General features: G+C 40.2%; 2 protein-coding genes and 1 long non-coding RNA gene across 13 annotated transcripts in view; 2 read left to right on the top strand and 1 right to left on the bottom strand.

Annotated features, from left to right (window-relative positions):
* Positions 1 to 7,822, top strand: part of pou2f2b (POU class 2 homeobox 2b) — a 45,137-nt gene extending 37,315 nt beyond the window's left edge. For 8 of the 9 annotated variants that reach the window (XM_067509474.1, XM_067509473.1, XM_067509476.1 and 5 more), the window contains one exon: positions 307 to 7,822. In XM_067509474.1, coding sequence (XP_067365575.1) covers positions 307 to 635 — 329 coding nt within the window. In that variant the 3' untranslated portion in view covers positions 636 to 7,822. The remainder of the gene's footprint in view (positions 1 to 306) is intronic. The other variant, XM_067509477.1, reaches the window with a different exon arrangement.
* Positions 7,823 to 8,924: 1,102 nt separating this feature from the next.
* LOC137130006 (uncharacterized) lies at positions 8,925 to 26,031 on the bottom strand. 2 transcript variants are annotated; one of them, XR_010914793.1, is made up of 4 exons: positions 25,919 to 26,031; positions 10,386 to 10,433; positions 10,141 to 10,244; positions 8,925 to 10,067 (listed from the first exon to the last, which is right to left on the bottom strand). It is a non-coding gene; the product is annotated as an uncharacterized lncRNA (long non-coding RNA). The 2 variants fall into 2 exon arrangements; XR_010914794.1 differs by having other exon boundaries at positions 25,555 to 25,993.
* Positions 24,901 to 26,526, top strand: part of erfl3 (Ets2 repressor factor like 3) — a 47,388-nt gene continuing 45,762 nt past the window's right edge. The window contains exon 1 of one of the 2 annotated variants that reach the window (XM_067509483.1): positions 24,901 to 25,516. In XM_067509483.1, coding sequence (XP_067365584.1) covers positions 25,495 to 25,516 — 22 coding nt within the window. In that variant the 5' untranslated portion in view covers positions 24,901 to 25,494. Of the gene's footprint in view, positions 25,517 to 25,995; positions 26,011 to 26,526 lie in introns of those variants that run through there. The other variant, XM_067509484.1, reaches the window with a different exon arrangement.

Raw genomic sequence — 26,526 nt, 5'->3', positions numbered from 1 at the left:
TACTGTATTTATTTTTTTAGGGTAAGTCTGCATCCCCCTACATGCAATTTCAAAATAAGGTGATTCAAACCTTTGCAACCAACTGTAGGCCACATAACATAAATGATAACTTGTTCACAGACAACTCCTCAGAAGCCCTGAATATTACTCATAAGAAGTGATGGAGGATAACTTTCCTTTTTTGAAAAAAGAAAAAGAATACACAATGCAATAAACAATCCTCCAAAATCTAAAAAATGTTGATTCTGAAATACAGTAGAAGTGTCTCTCTATAACCTTTTTCATATGGTCTTTTTCCTCCCTTAGCCCTAGCAGCCAGTGGTGGCCAGCTGCCTCTTTCCAGTCTTGAGGGAGGCAGTAAGGTGATGCTGGGAGCCTCTGGGGGCCAAGGAGGAGGCCTCCCTTCCTCTCTCTTTCTCAACCACCCTGCCCTACTTCACATGGGTCAGAACCCTGGCGCTGGACTGGTCAGCGCCGCCGTAGCCAAAGCCTCCCAGTCCTCCCCTTTCCCCTCAGCCAGCAGCATCAGCCCTACCCCCTGCTCCCCCTCCCCCTGCTCCAGCCCTGCCTCATCCTGCTCCTCCAGTGAAATGGCACACAGCCCACCATCTCTGGGTGGGTCCAAGATTGAGTGACCACACCAAGGGCCAATCAGAGAGGAGGAGGAAGGAGGAAATGAGAACCTCGCCTTTCACACCAAAGCTATCTCTTTCTCTTTCTTGTGCTCTTCTTCCGTTATTTTTTTTCACAGTGGCTCTCTCCCTCTTTCTCTCCCAATCTTTCGATGCCAAAAATACACAGAATGAAAGATGAGAGAGGGAGGGAAAGAAGTGAAAGAGGGGAGAAGGGAGAAAGAGGAGGATTGAAACCAAAAATCTTTATCTATCCAAACAGATGGAAAGGAGGCAACGCGGGACCTTTTTGTCAATAATGTGTAATGTCGACATGGCACCTCTCCACTCTTTCTCTCTGAAGGAAAACAAAGCAAGGACTCTTTAGCGAAAACACAGAGGAGAAGGCAGAGATCCATGTCGAAGTGCATAAACCAAAAATGACGAAAGATAATTTTACTGTGTTACAAAAGGAATGGCGGCAAGGACAAAGCTGGAGAGGACTGTGCTTATGTTTTCCTTTTCTGTCTTATTTTTAATTGTGTTAAAAAGCTGCGGGTCTGAAGGAAGAGGAGTAGGGAGGATAAGTTTAAACCAAAAATTAACATAAGGAGGAGGTGGAGGAGGAATAAACAGTGACAAAAAAACACAACCATACCAAAATCACAAATACCAAAAACCAAAAATACGGAGAGAAAAGCTTTATTCAAAGGACGTGTAAATACTGAAACTATCCAGGACCAGGACTCTATTGCTACTGCTACTCTCACACACACACACACACACACACACACACACACACACACACACACACACACACACACACAACCCCCCCCCCACACACACACACACACACACACACACACACACACATCATGAGCCAGTCCATTAACTCACCCTGTCTTTGTCAGCACATGAGTCTCTTGTAGGTTTTCATGCTAGATGTTTCGGATTATTTTGTAAAAGATTGTTACGGAGTCTGAAACTCATATATGAATAATGCCACCAATACTGCTGTATTTTAATGCATTTAGTCTCTTTACCTACCTCTGGTTCTAAGAGCATAGAATAGCTTTTAATTTCAGATTTCCTTGTTGTTGTTTTTTTTTTTTTTTACAGTTTGATTTTTTTTTTCTTCGTTATTTATTAGTGACAGTTACAGTCTAGCTTCTATTTATTGTTGCAGCCTTTGAAGTGTTTGAAGCTTTTAATGTTTGAATCATCATCATTGTTGTCATCGTCGTCGTCGTCGTCGTCATCATCATCATCATCATCATCATCATCATCATTTTCATCATACGTAGTGTCATCGTGCATTTTGTTTTTTAATGCAAATATTCTGCAGGAACAGAGATGATGAAGGTAAAATGATGCTCAGTCCTTGAGTCCCGAGTGCCCGTAAGTTAAAAATATAGTTGGCACGCTGAAAGATGATTTTATCAAGACCTTAAATGTCACACTTTGCTTTTAATCAGACCACTCTTTCCTCACTCTTTAAGATAACCTGTTTATCAGTGACCCCATGACTAAATGAACATGCCCTGAAAACTTCACACACTGAAAATAGTGTTTACGAGTGGTGACCGTTTGGAAAGTATGAAATAGGGCTGTGATTGAAGATTTGAAGTAATAACCATTGAGACTGAAGGCTAAATAAGTCAATAAAGCCAAGTTTAGTCACAGCCAGCTCTCGTTCCTGCCTCGTCAATCAGCATGGATGCCCCTACACCTGTCTGTCTAGACGTATTTACTGATATGTGTTTGTTTCCATTATCACCCCATCAATCACATTTCATTTTCCACCTCAGACTGCCATTAATTTTCAAATGGAAACCAAAGCATGCTCAAGGCTGAGCCCATCTTAAAGAGCCCCAGCCAAGACATAGAAACACAATAAAGACACCAAAGGGGTGGAGTGGGGATGAAGACAGGACAATACCCCTGGAAGTTCCCCGGTGTCATCCCCTCCACCTGACCTGTCCATAAACCCATGGGGGAAGCTTTATTTTGGAAACTGATCCTTTACTCCCAACCCCCAGAACGAAGGGTGCACCGGGACAGGAAACGGAGGGACACACTGTAGTGTGACGAGCAGGCATCAAACTTTTTATAAGAGGAAACCAAAAATAAACCCAAACCAAAAAAAAAAAAAAAAACACAACCCAAGGAATGATAAAAGTAAACCAAAAAGAACCCAAACCAAATGTGGCTGGAGGGAGGAGGGGAGGAGGACAAAGTGCAGGTGTTGACAGAAGTGAAGCCCCTGTCTGTCCGTCTGTCTGTCTGATAGCTTTAGGGCTGCAGCATTCGCCCCACTCTGTAATTGTGTAGCATGTATGGAGGAATAAATTATATGGGCGAGCAGGAGGACAGACAATTCCCTCCTCTGCCTCTCTCTCTCCCTCCAGCTCAGCTCTCTGGTCCTGGATGGAGCTAAACGCAAATGACCTCACTGAACTGAAATCTTCTAAAAATCTGTTTTTATTTTTTTGTTCTTGGTTCTGATGGTTTTATCTCTGCTGTGTCTCTTGATGCCGTTTTATGTACTGTACTTTAGTGCTTATTACTCATTTGGAATAACGTACTCGCTTACTTACTACAAGCTCTTTTTTCTTTTTGTAGTCGTGCTAGAGATTTTTATCAGGTGGCTGGAAAAAATACTGTGAAAATTTAGCTTCCAGATTTTTATTAGATAAAGAAACAGACTGTCTTGGCAGACAAAAAGACAACACAAAAAGCCAAAAACAAAGAGTTGAATAGAAACCTTAAAAATGCCAAAGCAAATACTGAACCAAACCAAACACAACAGAGAGGAGCAGGAACTGCCTTCTCGGCATGAGGGCAAAGAAAAGGGTTTGCCTCAGTTTGGCTGAGGTGGAATTGTGCATTCTTTTGTATGTAAGTGTTAATCAGTTGATAAAAAAGACTAACTAACAGGGTCTAGTCATTAATTTTGGCCACAAAGGCAGCAATGTAACACACATTTAGATACAGAATAATACACTTTGTAACAACCTCAACCAAGCTGACAGTTCGAAAGCTGGACGGAAACGTATCCAAAGAATATTTGGTTTGATCCACACCAGAAAAAAAAAAAACAGTCGACACACATGAATCGTTTCACAAACCAAACTTTAGATGTGGGGTTTGCACCTTAAAGGTGAAACCTTTTCTCCACATTGACTCTTAGGCGGAATGTATCTGTTAGTGCTTCTATAGATTTTGTAGAGAAAAGATCTATGTTCTACTGCTTACTTATCGCTAATGTATTAAAAAGAAAAAACTTACAAAAAAGACTTTGAGAAAAAAATATCCTAAAAACATTGATGATAACTTGATTTTAGACCAAAAATTTAAACTATCTCTCTTTAAATTTTGTTATTTCTCCTCTTATTTGATGATTTAGACTTTTGATTGTACTATTTATTCAGGGTAGGTTTGCATTATTTGCTTGTAACCTTGTTTCACGTGCTATTTATTTGTTAATTTATTTCTAGAGGTGCTTTTTTACATTCTGGGATGTAATTGTGATGGATTTTTTCCCCCCTGCTGAAGTTCTTTCTTACTTCTTTAAACCAAAAAATACCTGAAATGCAACCACGGGTCCTGTAGGGACTTATTGATGGAATATGGCTGATTGGACGGTCAGCTATAAACATGTTCTCTTCCTCGCTGAGACGACACTCCCCTCATGGCAGTGAGAGGCAGCACTATGCGAACAAAAACCTCATGAAAAGTGAATTTAGTTTGATTTTATGGACACAAGTGATCCCTGATGATGAGCCTAAAAAGACGAATAGAGAAAGTCTATGGTCAATGGACAAAGTATAAATATGATTTATATGATACTTTATGTGTGAAAACTGCCCGGGTTAAACCATGAGCTGTTCTTTGAGGCACAGTGCTGCCTCTGTTGTCTATATTGTCTCCACAGGGAGAACACTTTAAGCTTTACAGCTACACAACCAAAAACACAGAGGAAAAAGATCATCTGGGGCTCAAGTTTTTTACACAGATTGGAAAGAAGGAGGCGAGAGAGAAAGAGGGTGATTTCCACCCACAAATTGCCCTCAGACTTCTCACTTTGTCTCTTTTTTTATGTTTCTATATCTATTTTTTTCTACTTTTCTGTAAGTTGGTTTTAACCTTTTTTCTTCATCCAATGTAGGATGTAAAAGAGAGATAGTTCATCATATACCTCATATTCTTTGATGATAAACCAAATAGATGAATGCTTTAAAATGTGGGGTTCAAGTGGGAACCAGGGTAACATCAGGACAATGTGTTTGTGTGGGAGCACATGCAGGTCAAAGGTTAAAGAAGGTCGTTCTTCTGAAAGAGGCCAAACATAGAAGTCTGGCATTGATCTGTGAAGTAACAGATCATGGAACAGATGGTGATTTCTCTACATGGTATTCAGGAGTTGCCCTGTAAGGTCAAAGGTACTAGTTTGTGCGCACACACACATACACCTTGTCCCCCTGGAAAACACCCCCCGCTGTCTGTGTTGAGCTTTGAGCACAGCCCTCTCCTCTTATCTGACCCTCACTGCTTCCTCCCTGTCAAACGTGGACTGTGAGCTTGACGCTGCTCTTGGCCACATATCTCTGAACAAATCTGAATTTGTTTTGCATTTTTAAAAAAAAAATCTTTGAGGTTTGTGCCCTACGATCCTCACTATCACCAAAGTCACCAAACCCTCTCTCGCCTTTAGGTCTTTATTGCCTGATGGGGTGTATTGACCACTTGATGTCCATGTGAATCAGGGAGCGCCGTAGGGCAGGTAACCAGGGAACGGCTGAGACCGAGGTTGCTAGGTGACACATCCAGACACGTCTCGAGACCCGGTGTGCGTTGAGAAAGTGGACATTGGAGGGAGTAGTTGTGCACGTGGTCAAACTATTTGAGAGTTCATTTTCTTGTTTTGCTCCTGTCTGTGTCTCTGCGTATTCAGAGGAAAAGACCGGCACCTTTTCTGTGAGCCTCAGGGTTTGAGGGACCGGATATAGAGTATGGGTCTCTGTGGTGGGGATGCCCCCTTAGTGAATGATACCAAAGTCAATGCCCTGCCACAGGATCCGACATGATGTATACGCTTCTTAAAATCCTGATGTCCACTACATAGTTCAGAAATTTTTCTTGTCTACACCAGCATTTCGAATAGTCTTTCTTTCTCCACACAATTAAGTATTCTCTCCATGCAAGAAACGTATTAACTTAACATCTACAAAAATTACTTAAAGAGAACAGTTCAACCTTGTTTATTCTTCTTGCCTGGAGTTAGCGGAGAACATTTCTACCATTTTCTTATCTGTATGGTTTACTATGAATCTAATGCCTTAGCTTAGCATACATAGTCAAAGCAGGGGACGAGAATTAAGCTGGTTACTTTTAGTAACTCCCAGAAATTATTGCAAGAACTAGCCAAGAAAAGGTTCACTGTAACACTGGAGCTCCACTCACTGGTGAATGAAAGCATCACTTCAGGCCCAGCTCTGACACACAGTATGTTACTGCCTGGTTGAGCACTTACTAAAAGAAAACAAAAGTATATGATACAAGAAGGCTTGACTAGGCCTAATTTGGAACCAAAGTAAAGTTAAAAATAATAAACTGACTTTACCGCTAAGTTGATGGCAGAAACGGAGTTGAACTCCACGGCAGGGAACAATGTGCCACAATGGCTTACTAATGTACAACCTCAAGTGCTTTGAATGTTAATCATGGGTACATTATGAGGAAGTAAATCCTCCGCCCTTCCTTTAGGACGCCCAGACTGAGACACGTCTAAAAAAATGAGGCTGTCAAATCTTTTTTGGTCTGCTTTCGGTCATAGTGTGTTTTTTACAAATGCTTTGCACAACAAATGTTAACACTCGGTGCCAATCACCAAAGTTGTTTATGATTTCCACCTAACTTTACCCCGAGTGTCCTTTCTTATGCCAAGCTAAGCAACTTCATGCTGTAGCTTTATGTTATCTCATTAGAATGGTACATAACAATCAAAGAACTCTTTGTAGGAAAAACAATGAACACATTTCCCAAAACATAAAACTGTTCCTTTTAAAAACCAAATACTTGAACTCGATTTAAATAATTTCAACACAAATAAACACTGGAAGAGCAAATAACTCACAAAGCATGAGAGATGTAATTGTAGCTGGAGAATGAGAGACACAGCAAGCCGAGCAAAGAAAAGAACAAAGCTGCAACTTCTTTCTCCACCCACTCATCCACACACACACACACACACACACACACACACACACACACTCTCTTCCTCTCTTCCATCCTTTTCTTTTCTCTCTCTCTCTTCTACAATACAGCTTTAGTCCAAAGGTTCTCCAGCAACACAGCAAAGCTAGTCAGACGTTAAAGAATAAAACCAAAGAGCTCTAACTTGACTTTTTCTTCAACAAAAAGCCTCCACTGCATCCTTCACCTCCCCCCACCCCCCAGCCCCGTCCACCCTCCTTTGACTTGTCACCTAGCGAGCCGGTCTTTAAAGCATTAACCTCAGCTATCCAAAGGGAAATGATAGTAATGATGATAATTAAGATGATTATGATGATGATGATGATGAAATGTATATTTTTAAGTATTTGTCATTGGAAAAATACTGTTAAGCTTCTCATAAATATGATGATCATGATGATGATGACGATGATGATGAAGTTTCTCTTGGTATCTTTGTAGCTGTTCTGATTCTTCTTAAGTTCTTGTCCTTTCTGCTCGTGCTGCCGGAGTACTGCTTAACTCCCATCACCCCCACCCCTCACACACACACACACAGAAGCACGCACGCGCACCCACCCACCAACACACACACAGACACACACACACACACAAACACACTCACTCTTTTTCATTTGGTTTAGCCTGATGTTTTGTCCTAACGTCTGTCTGACCTTTACCCCTGTATGTTTGTCTGTGTCTGTGTGCTCCGTGTGTGTGTGTATGTGTGTGTGTGTAATTGTGACCTGGTACACATTGACAAGGGGAAGTTTAAGATTTTCTCTGGAAGTGGGTTCTTGTTTTTGCTGTTAAACATGGGAGGGCTGTATATGGTAAGTGGGTTCTGTGTGTGTGTGTGTGTGTGTGTGTGTGTGTGTGTGTGTGTGTGTGTGTGTGTGTGTGTGTGTGTGTGTGTTTGTGTGTGAGTTAGGTTGGGAGTTACTGGAAAAATAAAAGGGTGTGGTTTGTTCCAGCAATTTGCAAAAATGACAAAAAGATTCCTTGTTCTCTGGACAGCAACAAGCCCCCATACATCACCTGTACTGTTAACTGTAAAGTACTGTTTGCCAACTTCCTAGTAGTTTTAATTCCCCCTGTCACAACAGTCAGTTTGTTACTTTATTGTGTGTGTGTGTGTGTGTGTGTGTGTGTGTGTGTGTGTGTGAGCAGGTATGTTTGTGCTGCCATCACTCCCCTCTTTGTGTCTTCCATCCTGTGAGCAGTTTCATCCACTCCCTGTCCCTTCCTGTCTTACCCACCTCCTTCTTCTCCCTTGTGGTAGCAATTTAGCCTTTTAGTGTATTTATCTTGAAAACCAAAAAAAAAACTAAGACAAAAAGAAGAAAATTGCTTGTTCATTGTACAGTGTTGTTAATTTTAAGTCATTTTTGTAACTGAAAGTGTTTCATCCATCCAAATAAAACAGGAGACAGAAACTGTACAGATGATCCTTTCTCGCTTCTCGTACTCTTTTCAGTCTTTTCTGTTGAGATCTACTTCGTGTTTTCATGTTGAACCACAGGTTTCACTTGGTTTGGAGAAACCTAATTTCTCAAACAGGAAATTGAGCTCTGCTTGTCATGCTGTCTTTTAACCAGAGGAGGGCGCTGCAAGTCTTAATATGTCAATTAACACAAACCAAAACCATCACCTTGACAACATGGAGAACTCTTCAAATCCAGACATCTTGCTCGTTTGACCCCTCAACTGGGGAGGACCTTATGTGTCATTGATATAATTATAAACATTTTTTAAACATATACATGGACTTTAAAAACAAGACTTATTGAGATATTTTACAATTAAATGCATAATAATAATTTATTTGTATTTTCATTACTGATATTCAAGTGAGCAGTAAAAACAAGGTTTTAATAGACATATTGTAGAATTAATCAGTCGATCCATCAAACAACATGTAAAAATATTATAGATATACAAGATTTAACAACAAAAAACAACATGAAACAGCAAATACATCACTTTAAATAGATAACACTATTTATAGAATGTTTATCTAAATGAATAATTTAACTACAAATGTGTTTTGCAAAAAAAAGTAATAAATTGCTCAATTTACAAATCAATAATTCACATTATTGATTGGAAAGTATTTGTATATAAGTATTTATTTAATATACCTATTGATTGGTCAATTCATGTATTCATTCAGAATTATGTAAATACTTCTTCCTTGTATTGCCAATTTAAAAACCATCCAATGAAATACTTAGTCTAATTAATTCTACAAGCAATTAATTCTCAATTTTATTGCTCATTATATTTCAGTGGATGAAAATGCTCGAATAACAACCTGGACAGTTATTTGTGAACGCACAAAACTGAATTTATTTGCATGTCTAAACTTTTGGTGAGGCAAAACATTTGTTTGGGGTTTTACTTTTTCAGTTTTTTAGGGGGTTGTTAGTTAAAAACTGGTTGTAACCATATACTGCTGTTACTAATGTATGTGCCCTTGTGGTTTGACTCTCATATACACATTATTTTGTGAACCAATAATACATCTGTGACCGTTTTTAAAGTAAAAACCTTCACATATGGAACATTGGGCTAAATAACATCATTGTGGCTGCAAATGATCAGTTGGTTTTACATTGACATTTGGATGTTTGGAGAAAAGCAAAGCAACTCATTCTCACTCTGTGTACGAAATCATTAAGTTGTCAAATGAATGAGCACTAAACCATATTTTATTTGTGTAAATAATGCCAACAACGGGTTAAAATAACACGTTATCTTGGGTTTGACTGATAATTCTATGGTTTTCTGTCCACAGGTTATGAATTTTGCATCTGTGTACCAAACGTATTTTAACTTGCTGATGTCTAGTGTGTGTGTGTGTGAGACACTTGAGTGAGATGAACTCATGTAGGCGAGGGCTGTAGAGTCTCATCCTGTGTCCCCACACCATGGCGACATCTTCTCACCCAGCAGACTTGTTAGTCAGGGGTGGGGGGAGAAGAGTCAGATCACCCTCAGCTCTCCCTCCATTTATTTTCTCTCAGCTGACTCAGAGGACATCTGCTAATTAACAAACAGCATCGCATAAGTTTGGCCTCCTCCCATCGTCCTTCCTCATCCAGAAGTGTTTGTCTCCTCGTCTGACTGTTTTGTTGTCCTCCTCCTCCTCCTCTTCCTCCTGTCTTGTTAACTGCCTCTCCTTCAGTCTGGCTCCCTCTGCCTCGCTCCTGCTCCCCCCTGCTGTGTGGCACAGTAGGTGGATGATTAGGTAGGATGCTGGAGTGTGTAAGTGTGACAGCTTTCAGACACCCACCTCCAAGTTGAGTCACGGACGGCGGTGGTGAGCATGTGATCCTATCACCAGGGTGACTCGGGTAGATCTGTGTTGCTGTGTTGTCGCATCGATATGTTTTTGTTCTGTGACAAAGTGTAGTCATTTGTAGTAATTCATGCTGATATATCTCAAGAATCAACTTCAATTTGAAATTTCCAAATACTTTATCACATGTCCACAATGATGAAATGTAATTAGGTACGGATACTTTATTATTAAAGTACCTGTTTTTTCCTTTTGATGTTACTTTGTACTTCTTGTAGACCAACCCTCTGAAACAAAAAAAGAAAAGAAATTTAAACTAAAGTGTGTCTGTATTAACAACCCATTAGTATAATATGAAGTATGGGCCACTTTTCTGACTAATGAGATTTTCCTTTTAATAAGGCATTTTTGTATTGTAACCCTTCATTGTTACCCTTGGCCAGTTTTTCTTTTGTTTTTGTTTTTTTACCAAACCCCACAAAAGGGTAAAGCAATAGTAGCTTCATATTTTATTCTAGAAATTCACAAAAACCCCAAATAAGAAAATCCAGGCTGTTTCTGATGAGGATCAGACAAAAGAGCATCTGCCTTTGTGATATGAGTGACTAAAACTAAAACCTACACCAATTTTAATTTGTGCATCCTAAGCTATATGTGAAGATTTAATAAAGGTTTACAGCACATATACGAAGCTGTCGGTGCTGATAAACTACAACATTCATATGTTTTTGAAATGAACAAACATGTCAACCATTGTAACATGTGGCATACTGAGGTGTTTTCAACAGTTTCTAGACAAACAATGAAACTCCATGGCACAGAGGAAGGAGCTGAATATCACTAGTTTCTGTGGGTTCTGAGTCCTTTAAATAAGTTAATACTATTCTAATTTCAGTTTTTTTCTTGGTCATTTGTAAAGTAGAGAAAATGGGTTTTAGATAAAATGATGTTGCTATGTAACAACAGTGAGCCAAAATGTCATGTTATCTTCACGTAGTTATTATAGGAGGGAGCAAATTATTTCCTGTGGCTCTGACAGCCATCATAACTTCCTGTGAGTCATTGTTGGAGCACAAAGTCATCACAAAGTTACTCTCCATGACTGTAAAACCAGACCACGGCATAAGGCGTGTAACTGGAGAGCAGCGTATCTGGTGTGGTGAGGAGTCAGTTAACAGAGTAGTAATACGACTGGGTTTGGAAGAATCCCAATAAAGGTGGAACTGGCTACAAGTAAGGCCTCAGTGTCAGTGGTATGGGAAGATAAGGACACCAGCTGTCAGTTTAAGTAGAAACACTGCCAGTGTGTGTGTGTGTGTGTGTGTGTGTGTGTGTGTGTGTGTGTGTGTGTGTTTTCACTTATATTGCTATTTCTGTAAGAAATAAGTTCTAGTTAGAATCACCTTTTGATTAGGATGAGGGTTTGGGGTTTGGTTTAAAACTTTTTCTGATGTCTAATGTTTGGGTGGATGGTGTTAATGAGTGTCCTCACAAAGCATGAATGCAAATACACGTGTGTGTGTGTGTGTTTTATTGGTGCCAGTGAGTGCCAGTGGGAGCTAGTGTGAGCGGTAAAATGTCACAAGACTGATTTGGTTTCTCCCCCTTAGCAGCAGCGTACACGTGTGTTTGTGTCTCTAATTGTCTGTACCTTTACAGAAAAACGGAAACACTTCTTCTAACAGCACTTTGCATTGACGTTTTCTCCTTGATTTAGATTTTTGTGTGCCTTGTACTTCACTTGTTAGGTCGCTTTGGATAAAGGTAGCTGCCAAGTGATTTTATGTAAATGTAAGCAGTAAATTTTTGTAGTATTTGTATTTTACTTTTACTGTATTTCCATCAGATGTTAATACTTTTACAGATTAATAATATTAAATATAACAATTTATAATATATGTATGGTTTTTAATCTTGGAGGTAAATTCGCAACGTACTCAGCAGTACATAAAGTAACTTTACATTTCTCCACTTTTACCGGTAGCAATATAAAAGGGATGAACACATTGATGCTTCAGAAATGATTAATTACTCTGAAAATTAGCCACTCTGCATGAACCTATTAACATTCGATGGTTTGAAATTTTTTTAATAAAAATACTTTGGGATTTTTACCACTGAATGCAGTAGTATGTGGTAATGTTTTATTTAGGTAAACAATCTGAGTGCTTTTTCTACAACTGCACTATGCCGATTATATTATTTAAGTAGCAGTACCTCAGTGCAAAATCTTTCTACAATAATTGTCTAAGTAGCCTATTTATTTTACTAGCTGTAGTACCAATAGGTCTCCTGATTATTTTTCACACCCAGATTTGTGAATTTCATACTCACAAGAAGTAAAAGTTTTTCATTAATGTTTATTATAATGGAAAAAACTTTTGCAAAATTCAAGATGGCTGAAAGATACGAACTCAGTACTCATGTTAAATTGAAAGAACAACAAATTCTTTATTCAAGATAAAGAACTTAGTGTTGTATGGAAAACACATTTTTCAGGGAAAAAATTCTAAGTATTATTACCACAATGTAGGAATACTCTATTACATGTTAATGACCTACATTAAACAAAGGTGCAAAAGTGTTAGCATCAAAATATACTTTTTGCTCAGTTCTCAGTCCTGAAAGTCCTTATCATGCAGAATCATAAATCATACTTCAAATGTGGAAATGTGGAAACATCATTGATGCTGCAGCTAGTTAAGGTGAAGCTAATTTAAACCACTTTGTGTACTGCTATGTAGTAAACAAAAATAATGCATCATTTAATATCAGCTTAGTTATAAATTAAATAAACAAGTTGTTGAAAAAAATAAAATGAGTAAAATGTACGATATTTCACTCTAAATTGCAGTAAAGTACAAGAAATTCTACTTTAGTACAGCATATGAGTAAATAATTTCAGTGATGTACATAAGCTATTTTGTTAGAAGAAAAGTCAAACATTCAAAGATATTTCTTTTAGGAGGCTGGTGAAATTTAGTTAATAATATTTTAGTTGATTAACCATTTTAATAAGTTCTAGTCTTGTTGCTCACCGTCAGTCGTCTCACCTTGCTGCAGTGAAATGTCTCACGTCACTGCTGGGTGTCAGAGCTGAAACTGAATTGAAATTTTCAACCAGAATGTCTGTTTTTTTTTTTTTTTTTTCAGGCTGGTGTTATTCTTTAAAATACACTTAACAGCACGTGAGAAGCTTTTGTATATTCTTTTCTGCTGCAGGTTTATTGTAAAGCTGTAGTTTAGCACTGTTAAATACACACAGCAGTCAAATCTAGTGTGAATATGACAGTAGTATAATCTTTTGGTGAAGTTTTGTTTTGCTCGCATTTGCAGGAACTACGGATGATCATTGTTTCACATTTCATAGCAATATAAAACAGAACAGAACATTCTTTAGGTAAAAAATCTGTTTTCTTTTATTCATCTCACAGCTGTATCTGTATAAACTAAAGATAGATTTGGCCTTGTCCTTCTCGTGGCATTTTCATTCAGTGGCTTCAAGATGTGTGTGGCTATACATAAAGAAAAATGGAACAAGTTCCTGAAGCAAGCATTTCTTCTTTAAGCTTCGGTCCTGGTGAACTCCCATTTTATGTTGTTGCTGTTTGTTCTGTTTTTTGTTCTTGTCAGCTATTCAATGTCATTGAAGTATTTAGTCCTTCAGGTTAAATCTAGAACAACGGTTTAATCAGCATCACATAAATGTGCCACATTGAGGTTGGGGATATGTTGTATGCTGCCTTATCTTTGCTGTCATTCGCTCTGCCTTCACCTTGTCAAGAAAATGCCAAAAGCCTGAATAAAGCCAGGATGCCGACACTTCACGGAAATTAACATCAGAGCGCTTTGGGGGAGATAAGGATGTGACAGTCATTTAACACAAGTGCCTCCTCCATACCCTCATCACAACAGTTTTATGGGAACTGAATGTCACTCAGACATGAACGCACACAAACAGTCGGCACAGCAGGGAAGCCATCCCCCCCCGAATGACACATCACCCAGAGCTCCCACTTCCCGAAGAAACCTTCTATAACACTGTCACCTCCTCTCTCTGCGGGTCTCCAAACCCTCACAGAGCTAGCAAATTGTGACTGATTTAAAGCACCTTGACCATATTCAGGATGTTCTGACTACAAAAAAACAAGTAATAGGAAAGATGCAAAGGTAATTTACTACATTAAAAGAAGTTTTGTTAGGTTATCTCTGTGTTCAGACTACTCACATTTTGGATGTGCATTGTTTTAATATATTTTGCTGTCTATTGTTATAATAAGGCAATTGCCTTGTCATTAAAGTGGTGGTTAAGTAAATAAGTACATTTATTTTTGTGGCTTTTCTCAAGTGCAGACTTCACACAGTCGTTCACAATAGCAGCAATCAAACATAAAAAACACAGTCAAAACATATTAAAAATATAAAAAGCTCAACAAACACACCTCGAAACTGCGTAACTGCTTTTTTAGATCGTCTATCCTATGGCAGAGAATGCAAGAATGCAAGCACTAACCTCAAACCAACCTTCTTCTGGCCTTTAGCCCACAGTGAGGGACAAAAACCAACACAGATTAGAGGACCTTTTGATATTTTTGATATTTCTGCCACTGATGTACAGCTGCAGTGCTTTGGCAATGTGCAGATGCCTAACACAAGGCTGGAAATGAAGTCACTAGAACTGTGACCTGGAAATAAAGAAATTTAAATAGGTGTAATGTCAGACTTTGTCCAGAACTTAGCTGCAGCTTCTTGAACCACCAATCCAGAGAGGTTTTGCTAACGCAGGTGAAATAACTGTAGACTGAGTGTTGGTGTTGGCTGATAGAACATCTGATGTTGAGTGTGCATTTAAACATACATAATGCTGCTTCAACCATTCATTTATACAAGTATTAATGCAGAGATAGATTGGACAAATACAGAAGAAAGAAAGACAGAAGTTGACAGAACCAATGGACAGAAGCTGGCAGTTTGATTAGCTCAAGCAGAGGTCAAAGATATAGCTATACATACGGGTGTTAAAATGTTCTCTTTCAATTTTAGTTTTTTGTGAATGATCTAAAAAAGAAACTGAAGGTAGCAGCTTAGCATTTGTCAACAAGCATGCAAACAGTTGACACCAAATGCTGATATGGTGAGCACTTGATCAGTTTCAGTTAGTTAATATGTCCCACCCACTACCACCCTGCCAAAAAGAAAAAAAGGCAAAGTAAGTAATGTGAGGCAAATAACACCTAATGTACAAAACAGCTAAGAAGAAAGCTTGTAAAGGGTCATGTGGAGACTTGCATTTGACTTACTTTCATCAGACTTTTGACATATTTCACTGTCTCCTCCAGCAAATGTGGTTATCCAGTTGCATAGTTCTCTACATCCCATCAAAAAAAACCATGACATGCATTTGGAAGCGCTGGAAAAACTAGGTGAGCTTGAGTTCTTTTTTCTTCATAAATATTTTGTAACATCTATTCTCATTTATTACACTGTCCCTGTTCTTCCTGTACATGTACAGTAAATCCCACTAGCAGTCAGGGCACAGATAATTAGTTGAGAACTCACACAATGTAAAACATGAGCCGTCAAACTGCCACAATAAACAATGGCACACACAGGTCAGAAAATATGAATCAGTGCTACTGTAGAACAGCAGCTCCCACACTGTGAGTGAGCCCACTGAGCAGCACCTCCACAAAGGGACCAACAGTGTAGCAACGCAGAAACAATCACATAGGCACGCACGTATGAGAAGAAACCCGACAAAGCAAGGGATGATGGTGATTATGACACATAACTATGCCACCCACAATGGTGCCTGTGTGAGGGCAGAGCACATCAAACTGTGCAAGTGTAACACATGCTCTGTGTCAGTCCTCCTCTGCACTGGCATGTAATGTATGACACATAGCTGAACCACCTACAGGCCTGCTGTCTCCATGCCCAGCTGATGATATTGGGAGGGGGCTACACTGACGGTACCGGCCAAGGAGACGGATTCTGACGGCTTCTGGTGGATCATCCTCTAGATGAAAAAGAGGCTAGTGTGTTTATGAGCTGTGTTTATGAGCTAGTGCTGGTGTCTCAGGATGTGTGAGAGGGTGGGAGGATCACTTGTTTTGGACGAATTAAATACTTTTAAAATTATCCCCAGTGTCACAAGGAGTCACTGTCTACTTGTGACACTGTCACACAGTGTCACAATTAGAGTACGTGAATGTCACATCATCTCTAGAGGTCAATTCCAACCTCTAGCTGAACATGTGAACCTATATCTTAAACAGGGCAAGGTGTAATATGGCTACATGGGCATGTGACCTAGGCTTAGCTGTTTTTTTTTGTAAGTGTTCTGCATTGGCAGAGTAGGGTGGGGGCTTGGTGGCTGGTGGCCAAGCACCTTAGAGTGATCCAATCCGAAGAGGGGGTAAGTGACCCTGACTTAGACGGGTGTTAGGATGACTAATTGGGGATGAGACAGGAACGAGAAGAGGAGGCTGTTACTGCATCTGACCCACACCTCTTCTACACAGACAGTACACAGACACACACACACGGACACACACATGCATAGTCATAAACAAGTACGGGAGTGATCCAGAAACCTAATCTAATTCTGGACTTGCTGTGACACATATGAATGAGCAGAGGAGAGACAAGAATATTTGTTCTTAATGGGGACAAAAGATGAAGGTTTTCAAATTAACTGTTGAGTTCTTATTATTAAATTTTCATTTAATAATTTGAAGATTTGCCAGTGTTGTCATCTATCATTATAATGTTGTTGTTGTTGTTACAGTTTATCATTTAATTATCCCCACAAAGCAGTCAAGGTTGTTATGATCACCTTCCTCCATCTGTTTGTAACAGATGCTTAAAACCGACAGAAAGATTTGTGTGAAATTTGCTGAAAGAAAGAAAGAAAGAAAGAAAGAAAGAAAGAAAGAAAGAAAGAAAGAAAGAAAGAAAGAAAGAAAGAAAGAGATTACCCGGATGACTTTATGACCTATAGTAGGTCCATCAGGTCAGATGTTGAGATTTAAAATTTAGTCATAAAGAGTATCTACTGCCTGAATTCCAAATCTGAATAACATGCTGTTCCTCTGTCATTGTCAAACCACACAATTAGTGGTAGTGGTTCAATCAACATTTTTTGGTGGCCACATGTTCAGGTGTCCATAGACTAAGACACCGAATTCCTAAATACTAGCATATGGAATAGCAGCTGTCAACAATAACAACTTACTCATGAGGTCCTGAAAGTTTTACAAACTTTTTTCCCCACTAACAGGCCAAATGTTCAACAGATGTTTAAAATAAACAGCTGGATGAAATAAGCATTTGTGCTCCAAAGAAGGTGAAATTTGTTAGGTCACAATTTGTCTTTTAACTTAATGGGTCTGCATCTAGTATATATTTAAGATGCTGCTGACTGATGTGTTGCTTCTATCTAAATTTACTATCCCAAAGAGAGAGGAGATACATATCAATGGGAAACATATTTTGATACAATGTATACACGTTCACTGCCATGGCAGTGTTACTAACCCGTGGGGAAAGCTCTAATCTAACAAAATCATTTTGTGTTTTTCTGACCTTCTCGTCTGGCTGTGTGACTGTGTTGGTTGTAGAAATTTTCCTTTTAACTCATCTCTACATTTTGGCTGTGAGTTTAAGAACTCCATTTTGCTCTTTCACTCCCTGTGCAAAAGCAAGAGCGCTCCTTGTGCAGACTGGATGTAATTACCTGCTCTGAGCATCCTTGTTTCCTGTTTACACATCGAGGACCAGAAATAAACACCTGAGTTTTTCTGAGCACACACACTCGACTATATGTCTAAATAATATCTAAATTGCATCATTATCTGTTGAATAATTAGTTTTTGGTTTTGCTACTGTCTCCTTTTACTGTCAGTGTAATAGTGACTCTAAAGTGATTATGCCTCATACTCAGCACTTAACTGTTGCTCTTGCGATGAAAATTGCCTCTTAAGTAACTGAATAAAACCAACTGAAGTAAACCAACAAAGAAAGAGGAAGAAAAAAAAAATGCACACTTAGAGGACACAGGAGCTAGTAACACAGATGGGGGTGAGACTGAGAATATTTAAATCAAAGATAAGGAAGGAAAACAATGGGGATGGATGAGAGGAGGAGATTGTGCACTTTGGTTACTGAGGGCTAGAGAAGAGTAAAGATGGGAAGAGGAAGCGCTGTGCTGTGCCAGTAGGAAGAGTTTGTTCCTCAGTGAGATACAGGAGACAGTGTCAACACACACGCTGTGCTCAATATAGCTACTGTCACACAGCCAGGCATACCTCTCTTTCCTTTCCAGGCTGACATTTGCACCTTCCTTAACACCCCTCCTGTCTCGCTCACGTTCTTCTATCCTCCCCTCCTCATCCTAGCAGGTTACATTTTTCCTCTACGTCCCCCCAGTCCTCCCCCACAGCCATGTCCATTAATGTCATGTCCCCTGATTTAAATTAACTGATCTCCCTTCCTTTGCTTCCTTTGAACCCCCCCCCACACACACACACACACACACACACACACTTTCAGTATATATTACAGTCTTGACACTCAGCCAGGCTTTGGTTTAATATAACACACATTCTCTGTGCCTTCCACCCGCTCTCACATTACCCTCTCTTTCCAACTCCCACCACCCTGCTTTCATATGGGCACTAGCCGCTTGCTTTTTCCATACTTTACCCACCGCAAAAGGAGGTTTTTGTTCTTGAATAGCTCCCTCATTGCCATGGTAATCCAACAGAAAGAGAGTGCGTTTTTTCTGTCTAGGGCCTCGTGAATGAAAATAGTAAGTCACAATGGGTTTCTTTAAGTGGCCCTGAATCTAAGAAATCAATCAGTGCAAACTTGGAGTTGTCACGAAGAACCAATGGTTTATATGTGTGTTCTGCGGATAAAAATGTCAGAGACACAGTCGAGCCATTTCCCAGATAGATTTTCCCGTGCTTCACACAGGTGGATCTTCCCCCTGATCCCCCTCTGCTTCACTTGTCCCCCTAACGTCACCCTCCCCACCTCTTTCCTTCCCTCCTCCACCACCTCACCATTCGCTGTGGTAATCCCATTACTCATGTGCGAATACCAGCTGGGGAAGAGAAGAGCGGGAGGGAGAATGTGGACAGAGGGTAACTGTGTAGCGGCCTCGGGTCTCAACTAGACGGTTGGACATCCTATAGATGTTTATTTAAAGTGCTGTTGAAAAAAGACAACAAAACGTTCACTGTCACTGTTATTTAAAAACTGTTTAAACTTGCGTTTTTAATGACCTATGAAGGGTAAGGAGGGAGGAAAACAGACAGAGAGACAGAAGGAGCGATACCAGGCTGTGTCTCTTGACGGTTGGACTGGCAAGCTTGAAAATAAACAAGTTCTTTGATGACAAAGACCCCATTGACTCTTATCCCTCTCTCTCCCACTCCTTATTCTCCACAGCTTTGCTCTCTTTTCCCCTCTCTCCCTGTCTCTGTCCTTTTTTTCCCTCTTGCTGTTTTGATGGGGTGAGGTAGGAGGGTGAGTGAGTGTGTGTGTGTGTGTATATATATATACGTGTGTGTGTGTAGGGCAGGGGGAGGAATTAACCGCCACCCTGCTGCACTTGTTGTCCCCTCAGCTGCCGGCTTTTTCTTTCATCCGGTCTACTCTCGTCCTCCATGCCTCCCATCTTCCTTTCGCCTTTCACTGTCACGCAGGAAGTTAAACCTTTTTCTCTTCAGTCAAGGCTCGCCACATGAAGAATCAAAGCTGAACAAGGGTTTAACTTTGTAGGAGTTTAGTATAACACTGTCTGAAGTTGATTATGTAAGATCGCTGGAAATCAAGTCAAGATAATTGTAGCACTTACAAAGAATAGGTGAATAGAAAAAGAAAGAGAGGTAGGGAGAGACAGAGCGTGTGCACATCTATGTCTATGTGTTGGTGCATTTATTCACGTCACCAGTGCTATGAGTCATCATATACCCTATGTACATATTACACCTCTGTTGGTTGTTTAACACCCCGTCCAGGAATTATAATCCTGCCTTCTTCCGCTGGTGACTGAAATCATGTTTTGTGTGTACATGCAATGTGAATGTGTGTGTGTGTGTGTGTGTGTGTGTGTGTCTGCACTGCCTGTGGTGGCACTGGTAAGTGGGCTACCACACCCATTGTCCACGGTAATTACACTGACTCGAGCCATCTGTGTTATAGAGGCACAGACGAGAAGAAACCAGTGTGTGTATTAGTGCTGACTGGATCCCATGCAATGTAACTGCACTATTGACATCTGTAGGATTTTGACCCTGTTGAACTGCTGTACAACTTGTCTAACAGGTGTGACTGTTTGAGACACAGGGGATGACATATCATTTAGCATATATAAGGTGAAGCCTGGACAAGGTGGGGTGGGGGGGGAGCGATTCCCAATCAGTATGGAAGATATTTGAGGATGTTCACACCCACACAAACTCCCCAGTGACAAAATCTCTGCTCTCCCTTTCATTCTCTCTGTCTTTCTCTTTGGAGCGTCTGTCTGTCACTCTGATTTGGAACGGACACAGTCATATAAAGCACGAAGGGGATGAAAAAGGGCGGGATGGGAGATAGAGGGAGTTACGCATAATCTGGAACCAACAGGACAAGACTCTTCTGTCACACACATCATCAACTTCACTTCCCAAGTAATGGCAAAATGCATGTGACAGTTTAAATAACTAATATGTGAAAATGTTGTGGGAATTTACATTCAATTTCAAAGCATACTATATTATCCAGTGTTTGTTGAAAGCCTAAAATAGACCACATTCTGATCCTGATGAGTTCCTAGCCACAGCTCACAACTTTGTATATTTGGGGCAGAAAGATGACAGAGGATGTGGGGAGAGAGATGAATTACATGCAAAAAGGATTTATGGCCTGACTGAATTTTAGCATGGCATACAAAATATGACAATGAAGAGGGCACCTGGATGCAAGTTTGTCTGAACTTTGACATTTCTGACTTTGGTTCTTCCATGTTTCATATGAACCACAGTGCTTTGTGCAAGATTTTTAAATGCTTAAATGCATAATGACTATAATTTGACAATATCCAATTAAATTTGACCTCAGAAAAGTTTCTTTAGATAGACAGACAGATAGATAGATAATTAGATAGGTACTTTATTCATCCCAATGGGAAATTCACATTTATTCATATAGTATTATAGTATTTCAAATTCTCACGTTTGCTCATGGCTAAAAACATTTGACTGTCAGATACACTGATGCCTAAATGAAGTGAAATGTCGTCAATAAATAAAAACACTGCTGATAATTATGAATTCATTATGAATGATCATGATCAAACTATTAATGTTTTCACATACTAAATGAATAATTCCATCAACCATGAGCTTGTAGTTGAAAAGATGACCTGAGGAGAGGACGTGAAGTGATGAGGGAGGGAAACAAAATGCACGCGTGAAGAGGTGGCAGAGGATAGAGCGGGAGGAGGAACAGAAGAGGTGTGAGAATAAGGGAGCGTGGATGGGTGGATGTATGGATGGGTGGCTGGATGGCAACGAGGACAGGATTTTAACGGACAGAGTAGGAGCAAAGTAAAAAGGAAAGGGGGGAGAGAAAACTGGAGAGCTGGATAAACATCAAGGGCGAGGGAGGAGAAAGGGAGGAGGAGGAGGAGGATAGAGGGAGGGTGCTGAGTGAAGCACTGTGTTTATCAGTGTTCTGAATGTACTGTGCTGTAGATCTGTCTGTAAATGTCATCTCCTGTGCTTGAGTTACAATAGTGTACACTCACACGAGTCACAGGCACACAGAAGAGAAAAAACGGTTGGTCACTCTGCACTTAATCGCGTAGTCACTTTCAGTCGAGTATTCATGTCCTCCTTCTCTCCTTCTCTCCCTCTCAAGCTTTTCCTCTTGTCCGCTTCTTATTTCTCCTCTCTCATCTCTCCCTCTGTGTGAAGAGCCAAGGGGACGCTGTAGAGCTCTTCACCTCAACCAGACATACGGACATTGGAAAATGTCTGATAGGTAGGTGGTGGGTGCATGCCACAACAGACAACAACAAATCAGAGACAGCAACAAACCGAGAAATGGGAAAAGTGCAATGCTCTTGTTCCCAGCTGTTTGTCCTATTGTCCTCTTGTGTGAGAAAAAAGCCACATGACCTTCCAGTGTTTGTTTCGCTCTAAAGGAGAAAACAGGACAGCACTTTCCTAAATGTGAGGCTTCACCATCCAATATAAATTGTCTCTTTTTTTGGTCCACTTTCTTATCAGGCAGAGCAGAGTGGGTTTCCTGAGCCTGTCGGAGAATGGCTAGTGAAGAGAGAAGAAATCCTGTTTGTAAATCAAACCACAGGGACATTGTAGCTGTCAGGGGACTTTGTTTACTTTGTTTTACAACCACTGTCTTATCCTGTTGACAGGGCAGTGCAGTGGTGTGTAACATGATGTAACACTGTTAAATGACACACAGAAAGCCTCCACGGTGCACCAGGTGCCAGGGTGAAGGCAAAAAAGAGGAGATGCACTTCACCTCCCATGCATGACACCTCACCCTCCTCACATTTTCTTATCGATAACACACGACAGTTTCATATCAGATGCACATGAGGAAGCAGAAGGTCAGTGTGTTTAAGGTGAGAGGAACAATCATTGGATCAAGTGAAAGCAACGGAAATAAAATGACTGACTCTGTCTGTGCGCTGTCTTTGCTCTGAGGCACAGAAAGTGTTTAAATTATTTCGTTGTTTTTGCAGTAAAGGAGCTTTAATTTTGTACACCTATAAGATTGTACTAGATCACAATTGGGTTTTAAGATAATGGTCATGACCTGAACCCATGCTCATATCTATACATCAGCACAGACAATTAAACTATTCTCCTTTATCAGAAACTGAACATGAATCCAGCCGTTTAGTATAACATACTGTGCAAGATATCTATTCATCATGCAGAACCATCCAACTGGCTAAATTCATCTTAAAAAAAGTAAACCAATCTAAAACATAGAGGCAGACAAAAAGAAAAACTGTGGCAACCTTTCCAGAATGCTTATGAGAGCCTTCCATTTTTTTAAAAACTGTGTGCAAGTATACCTAGCAGAGGTGGTGCTGTGGTCACACCACATAGGCCTAGATTTGGTGCGTCCCTCTTCATGGCATTTTTAAATAACTTTTGTATAGTATTATCCATCATACTGCACATTAAAGAAGCTTCCAAGTCAAGAAACATTCGAAAAAAACATACTTGTGTTTTTAGTAGTACGAGTAAAGAAAGTGAGTATGCAGTTGTGAAAAGTAACTAAGTACACTGTTATTGTGGCCTATGAGTTAGGCCACCTAGCAGTACATAAAGAAATTACAATTAGCTCCTCTTTTACCAGTTGTAACATTATTAATTTATTGATGTGTCAACATCCCTAATTATAATCTAATAATATCATAAATATTATTCTTAAATGGGCCCTTCTGCACAATAGAAAGTTTACTTTTACTTTTGGCACTGTATATTTATTTTGATGCAGATACTTTGCACTTTTAAATGTGCAATTTGTACCCGAAGTAAATTTAAAGTGGTACTTCTACTTGTTGTGGAGTATTTTTCAGGCAAATAGGCTATTTGCTCATTATTTGTTTTTATTTTTTATTTTTATGTGAATACAATTTAATGTATCATTTTATGCCATCATATTTCAGTAAAAATTCAAATAAATGTAAAAGTAATTAGGGTTAATTTTTGTAATGTCTGGTACTTTGCCTGAGTATTTGCATCACAGGGTGAATTAAAGTAGGTAGGGTAACAAAAAGAAGTGAGCAAAACTATTCTGAAAACAGGTAATATAATACAAGCTGCCAGAAGCAAAGTTATGTTTTTATGGTGACCTATTCAACACAGCATAGCTCTTCCACTGGAGTAAAAAATGTAGATAGTTCTACTTGTAGTGGGATACTCAGATTGATCGGGCAAAAAATTACTGCCTGTGCAATTTAATGCAATCCACTAAAGTGGTTCTGGCATGAACTTTACTTTTTCAAGGTCATAATTTCTCAGTTTTTAGGTTGGAACGGTCAGAAAGGTGATAATTTTACTATGTGTTTATTTTTGATGTCAGAGTAGTTAGTGGAGTTGTGAAGTGCATTATAGGAAGAGGTGGTTCTAATGTTTTGGCCACCCTATTTAAAATGAATGAGTTTTTTTCTTCAATATTGTGCTTACACTTAATTCCACTGACTTCACGTTGTTAAAAAAGGTACTTGTACTTTTTGATGAGTATTGAGCTGGTGTACGTTTGCCAGCTCTGAGTAGCCCATGTTTTCATCATCACAGAACAACATAGCTCAGTGTGTCACACCTGAGAGGCAGCTGACCTGATAAGATTTGCAGTAATACTGAGTTTGAATGTCCTTCTTTCAGTGTTAATCACTAACTGACGCTTTCATGTTTAATTTGGCAGTTTAATAAGTGTAATTATCCAGATAGTAAAGGGCCTAATTAGAAACGTAACCCCAGATTGACGTAAACAGACGCCATGAGCAGAATCGCTCTCGCGCCTCTCTCGAATCGTAGGATGTGATGTCACCACGCCAGCGCTATGTGGCGGTCTCCACAGCAACGCCTCGTGCTGCAGTGACGCCAGCAAAGGCCCCGGCTCGTGGTGAGTGGGCGTGACTCGCCACGTTAGCCCCCCCCCTCCTCCACTGCCGTCAGTGTGGGCGGGCCCCGCGCAGAAGAGAGCGAGCGAAACACGACACCCCGAGGACTGAGAGAGGCACGGGGGGAGGAGAGAGTAGCTTTGAGTGGTGTGAGAGTGAGTGGAGGACTAAAAAAGTCGGTAAAGAAAGAGAGGTTCTTCTCTATCGTTAATTTCTGTCAAAGAAGTGAGAAAGCGTCGCGGCGGAGAAATGTCAAAAAGCGGCAAAGATGCGGCTGATACGCAGTAAACAGCTACCGGACAGTTAGCAAAGGAACTTGTTAGGACAGAAGGGAGAGAGACGCTTCGGGACGGCTGACTGTTTTCCGCCGCAACTTGAACAGATTTGAACGCCTTGAGTTACGGGACAAGAGGCGAGGACCAACAGCGAGGTCTTGGCCGCTCAGCTCGCGTGGAAAGCCAGCCCTTCGATCGACAGAGAGCCGGGAAAACGGACCGTGAGAACGCGGCGCCTCGAGAGAACAGAGAGCTGTCCGTAGCTACAAAAGTTTGTCGCGTATCTTCACCTAGTTTTCCAGATTGGGAACTAGAGGAGGAAGAAGAGGCCGAGACATTGACTTTTCTTTCCACAAACAAGTTTGTGGAATTGATCCAGTTTAGCGAACTTCAGTAGTGAAACCACAGAGAATGAAAACACCTGGAGATACTGGTAAGTTCGCGAAAATCCTGTTGTGAGTTCTTACGCACCTTTTGTGTTCATCAGTAACTTGCCGTGGTTGTTGTCGGCAAAGCCAACTGTAACTGCACAGATGATTAATTAACTCGACAGATAGTTATCAACTTCCGCTTCCAGTCACAAAACGCGAAAAACCTGTTGATTAAAGTTGTTCGCTGGACCAGTGCAGTAGTCCGCGGTTTAAGACCGTGAAATCTGGTGCAGGTTTAGTACAGTACTCTTGTTCTAGAGGAAGTGGTTGAACTACTGTACATTTGTTACAGCGACATCCTCTGTGTAACCCTGACAACCTAATTTCACCATCCAGCACCTTTGAGAGAACCGACTAAAAATCACGGAAGCCCTGTATATATTTGTGCGTGTGTTTGTACTGACCGCGTGAGAAAGACCGCTGCGGACGTGTTGATAAACTACTTGAGGGCTCCTCTCTTCCTGATGGTGGTGTTGAGGGGACTGGATTTAACCAGGTATACACGGAGCAAGCTGATATTAACCTAGTAACTGAGCATACAGTTGTCAGACACTTGGTCTGTCAGCATATTGAAGTGAGAGCATGGGGTGGGGGTTTCCAGTAGTCAGCTGAGGTCTCTCTGTGTGTCTGTGTCTCTGTGTGTGTGTTTGCCTAATTCCTGAAATGCTTGCATATGTTTGTTCTTGCTCTTCTCTCTTAAAGCCAAGGCAAATTTTCTTTAAAAGGAGGAAGTGGAAGTACTACCAGTTATGCCAGCCATGCACTTTATTATAAGAGTGTCAATAATGAAGTATCTGCCCGACAGGACTTTGACTTTATTGGCTTTAATTGGCAAAACTACTCATCAAAATTTTTTGATGTTTCATAGACTAAATGATACATTTGAAAAAGTAGATTAATGGATAATGAAAATAATTATTTGCAGCCCTAGAACATATATCAGGCATTGACCTGAAAAAGTATATTTACTCTGTATAACACATGTGTAAACAAATTATACATATTTAATAAG

The sequence above is a fragment of the Channa argus genome, chromosome 7 (assembly GCF_033026475.1).
Source record: "Channa argus isolate prfri chromosome 7, Channa argus male v1.0, whole genome shotgun sequence".
NCBI classification, from domain to species: Eukaryota; Metazoa; Chordata; class Actinopteri; order Anabantiformes; family Channidae; genus Channa; species Channa argus.
Note: the sequence above shows the minus strand (reverse complement) of the source record. Positions and strands in the feature narration are given on the sequence as shown.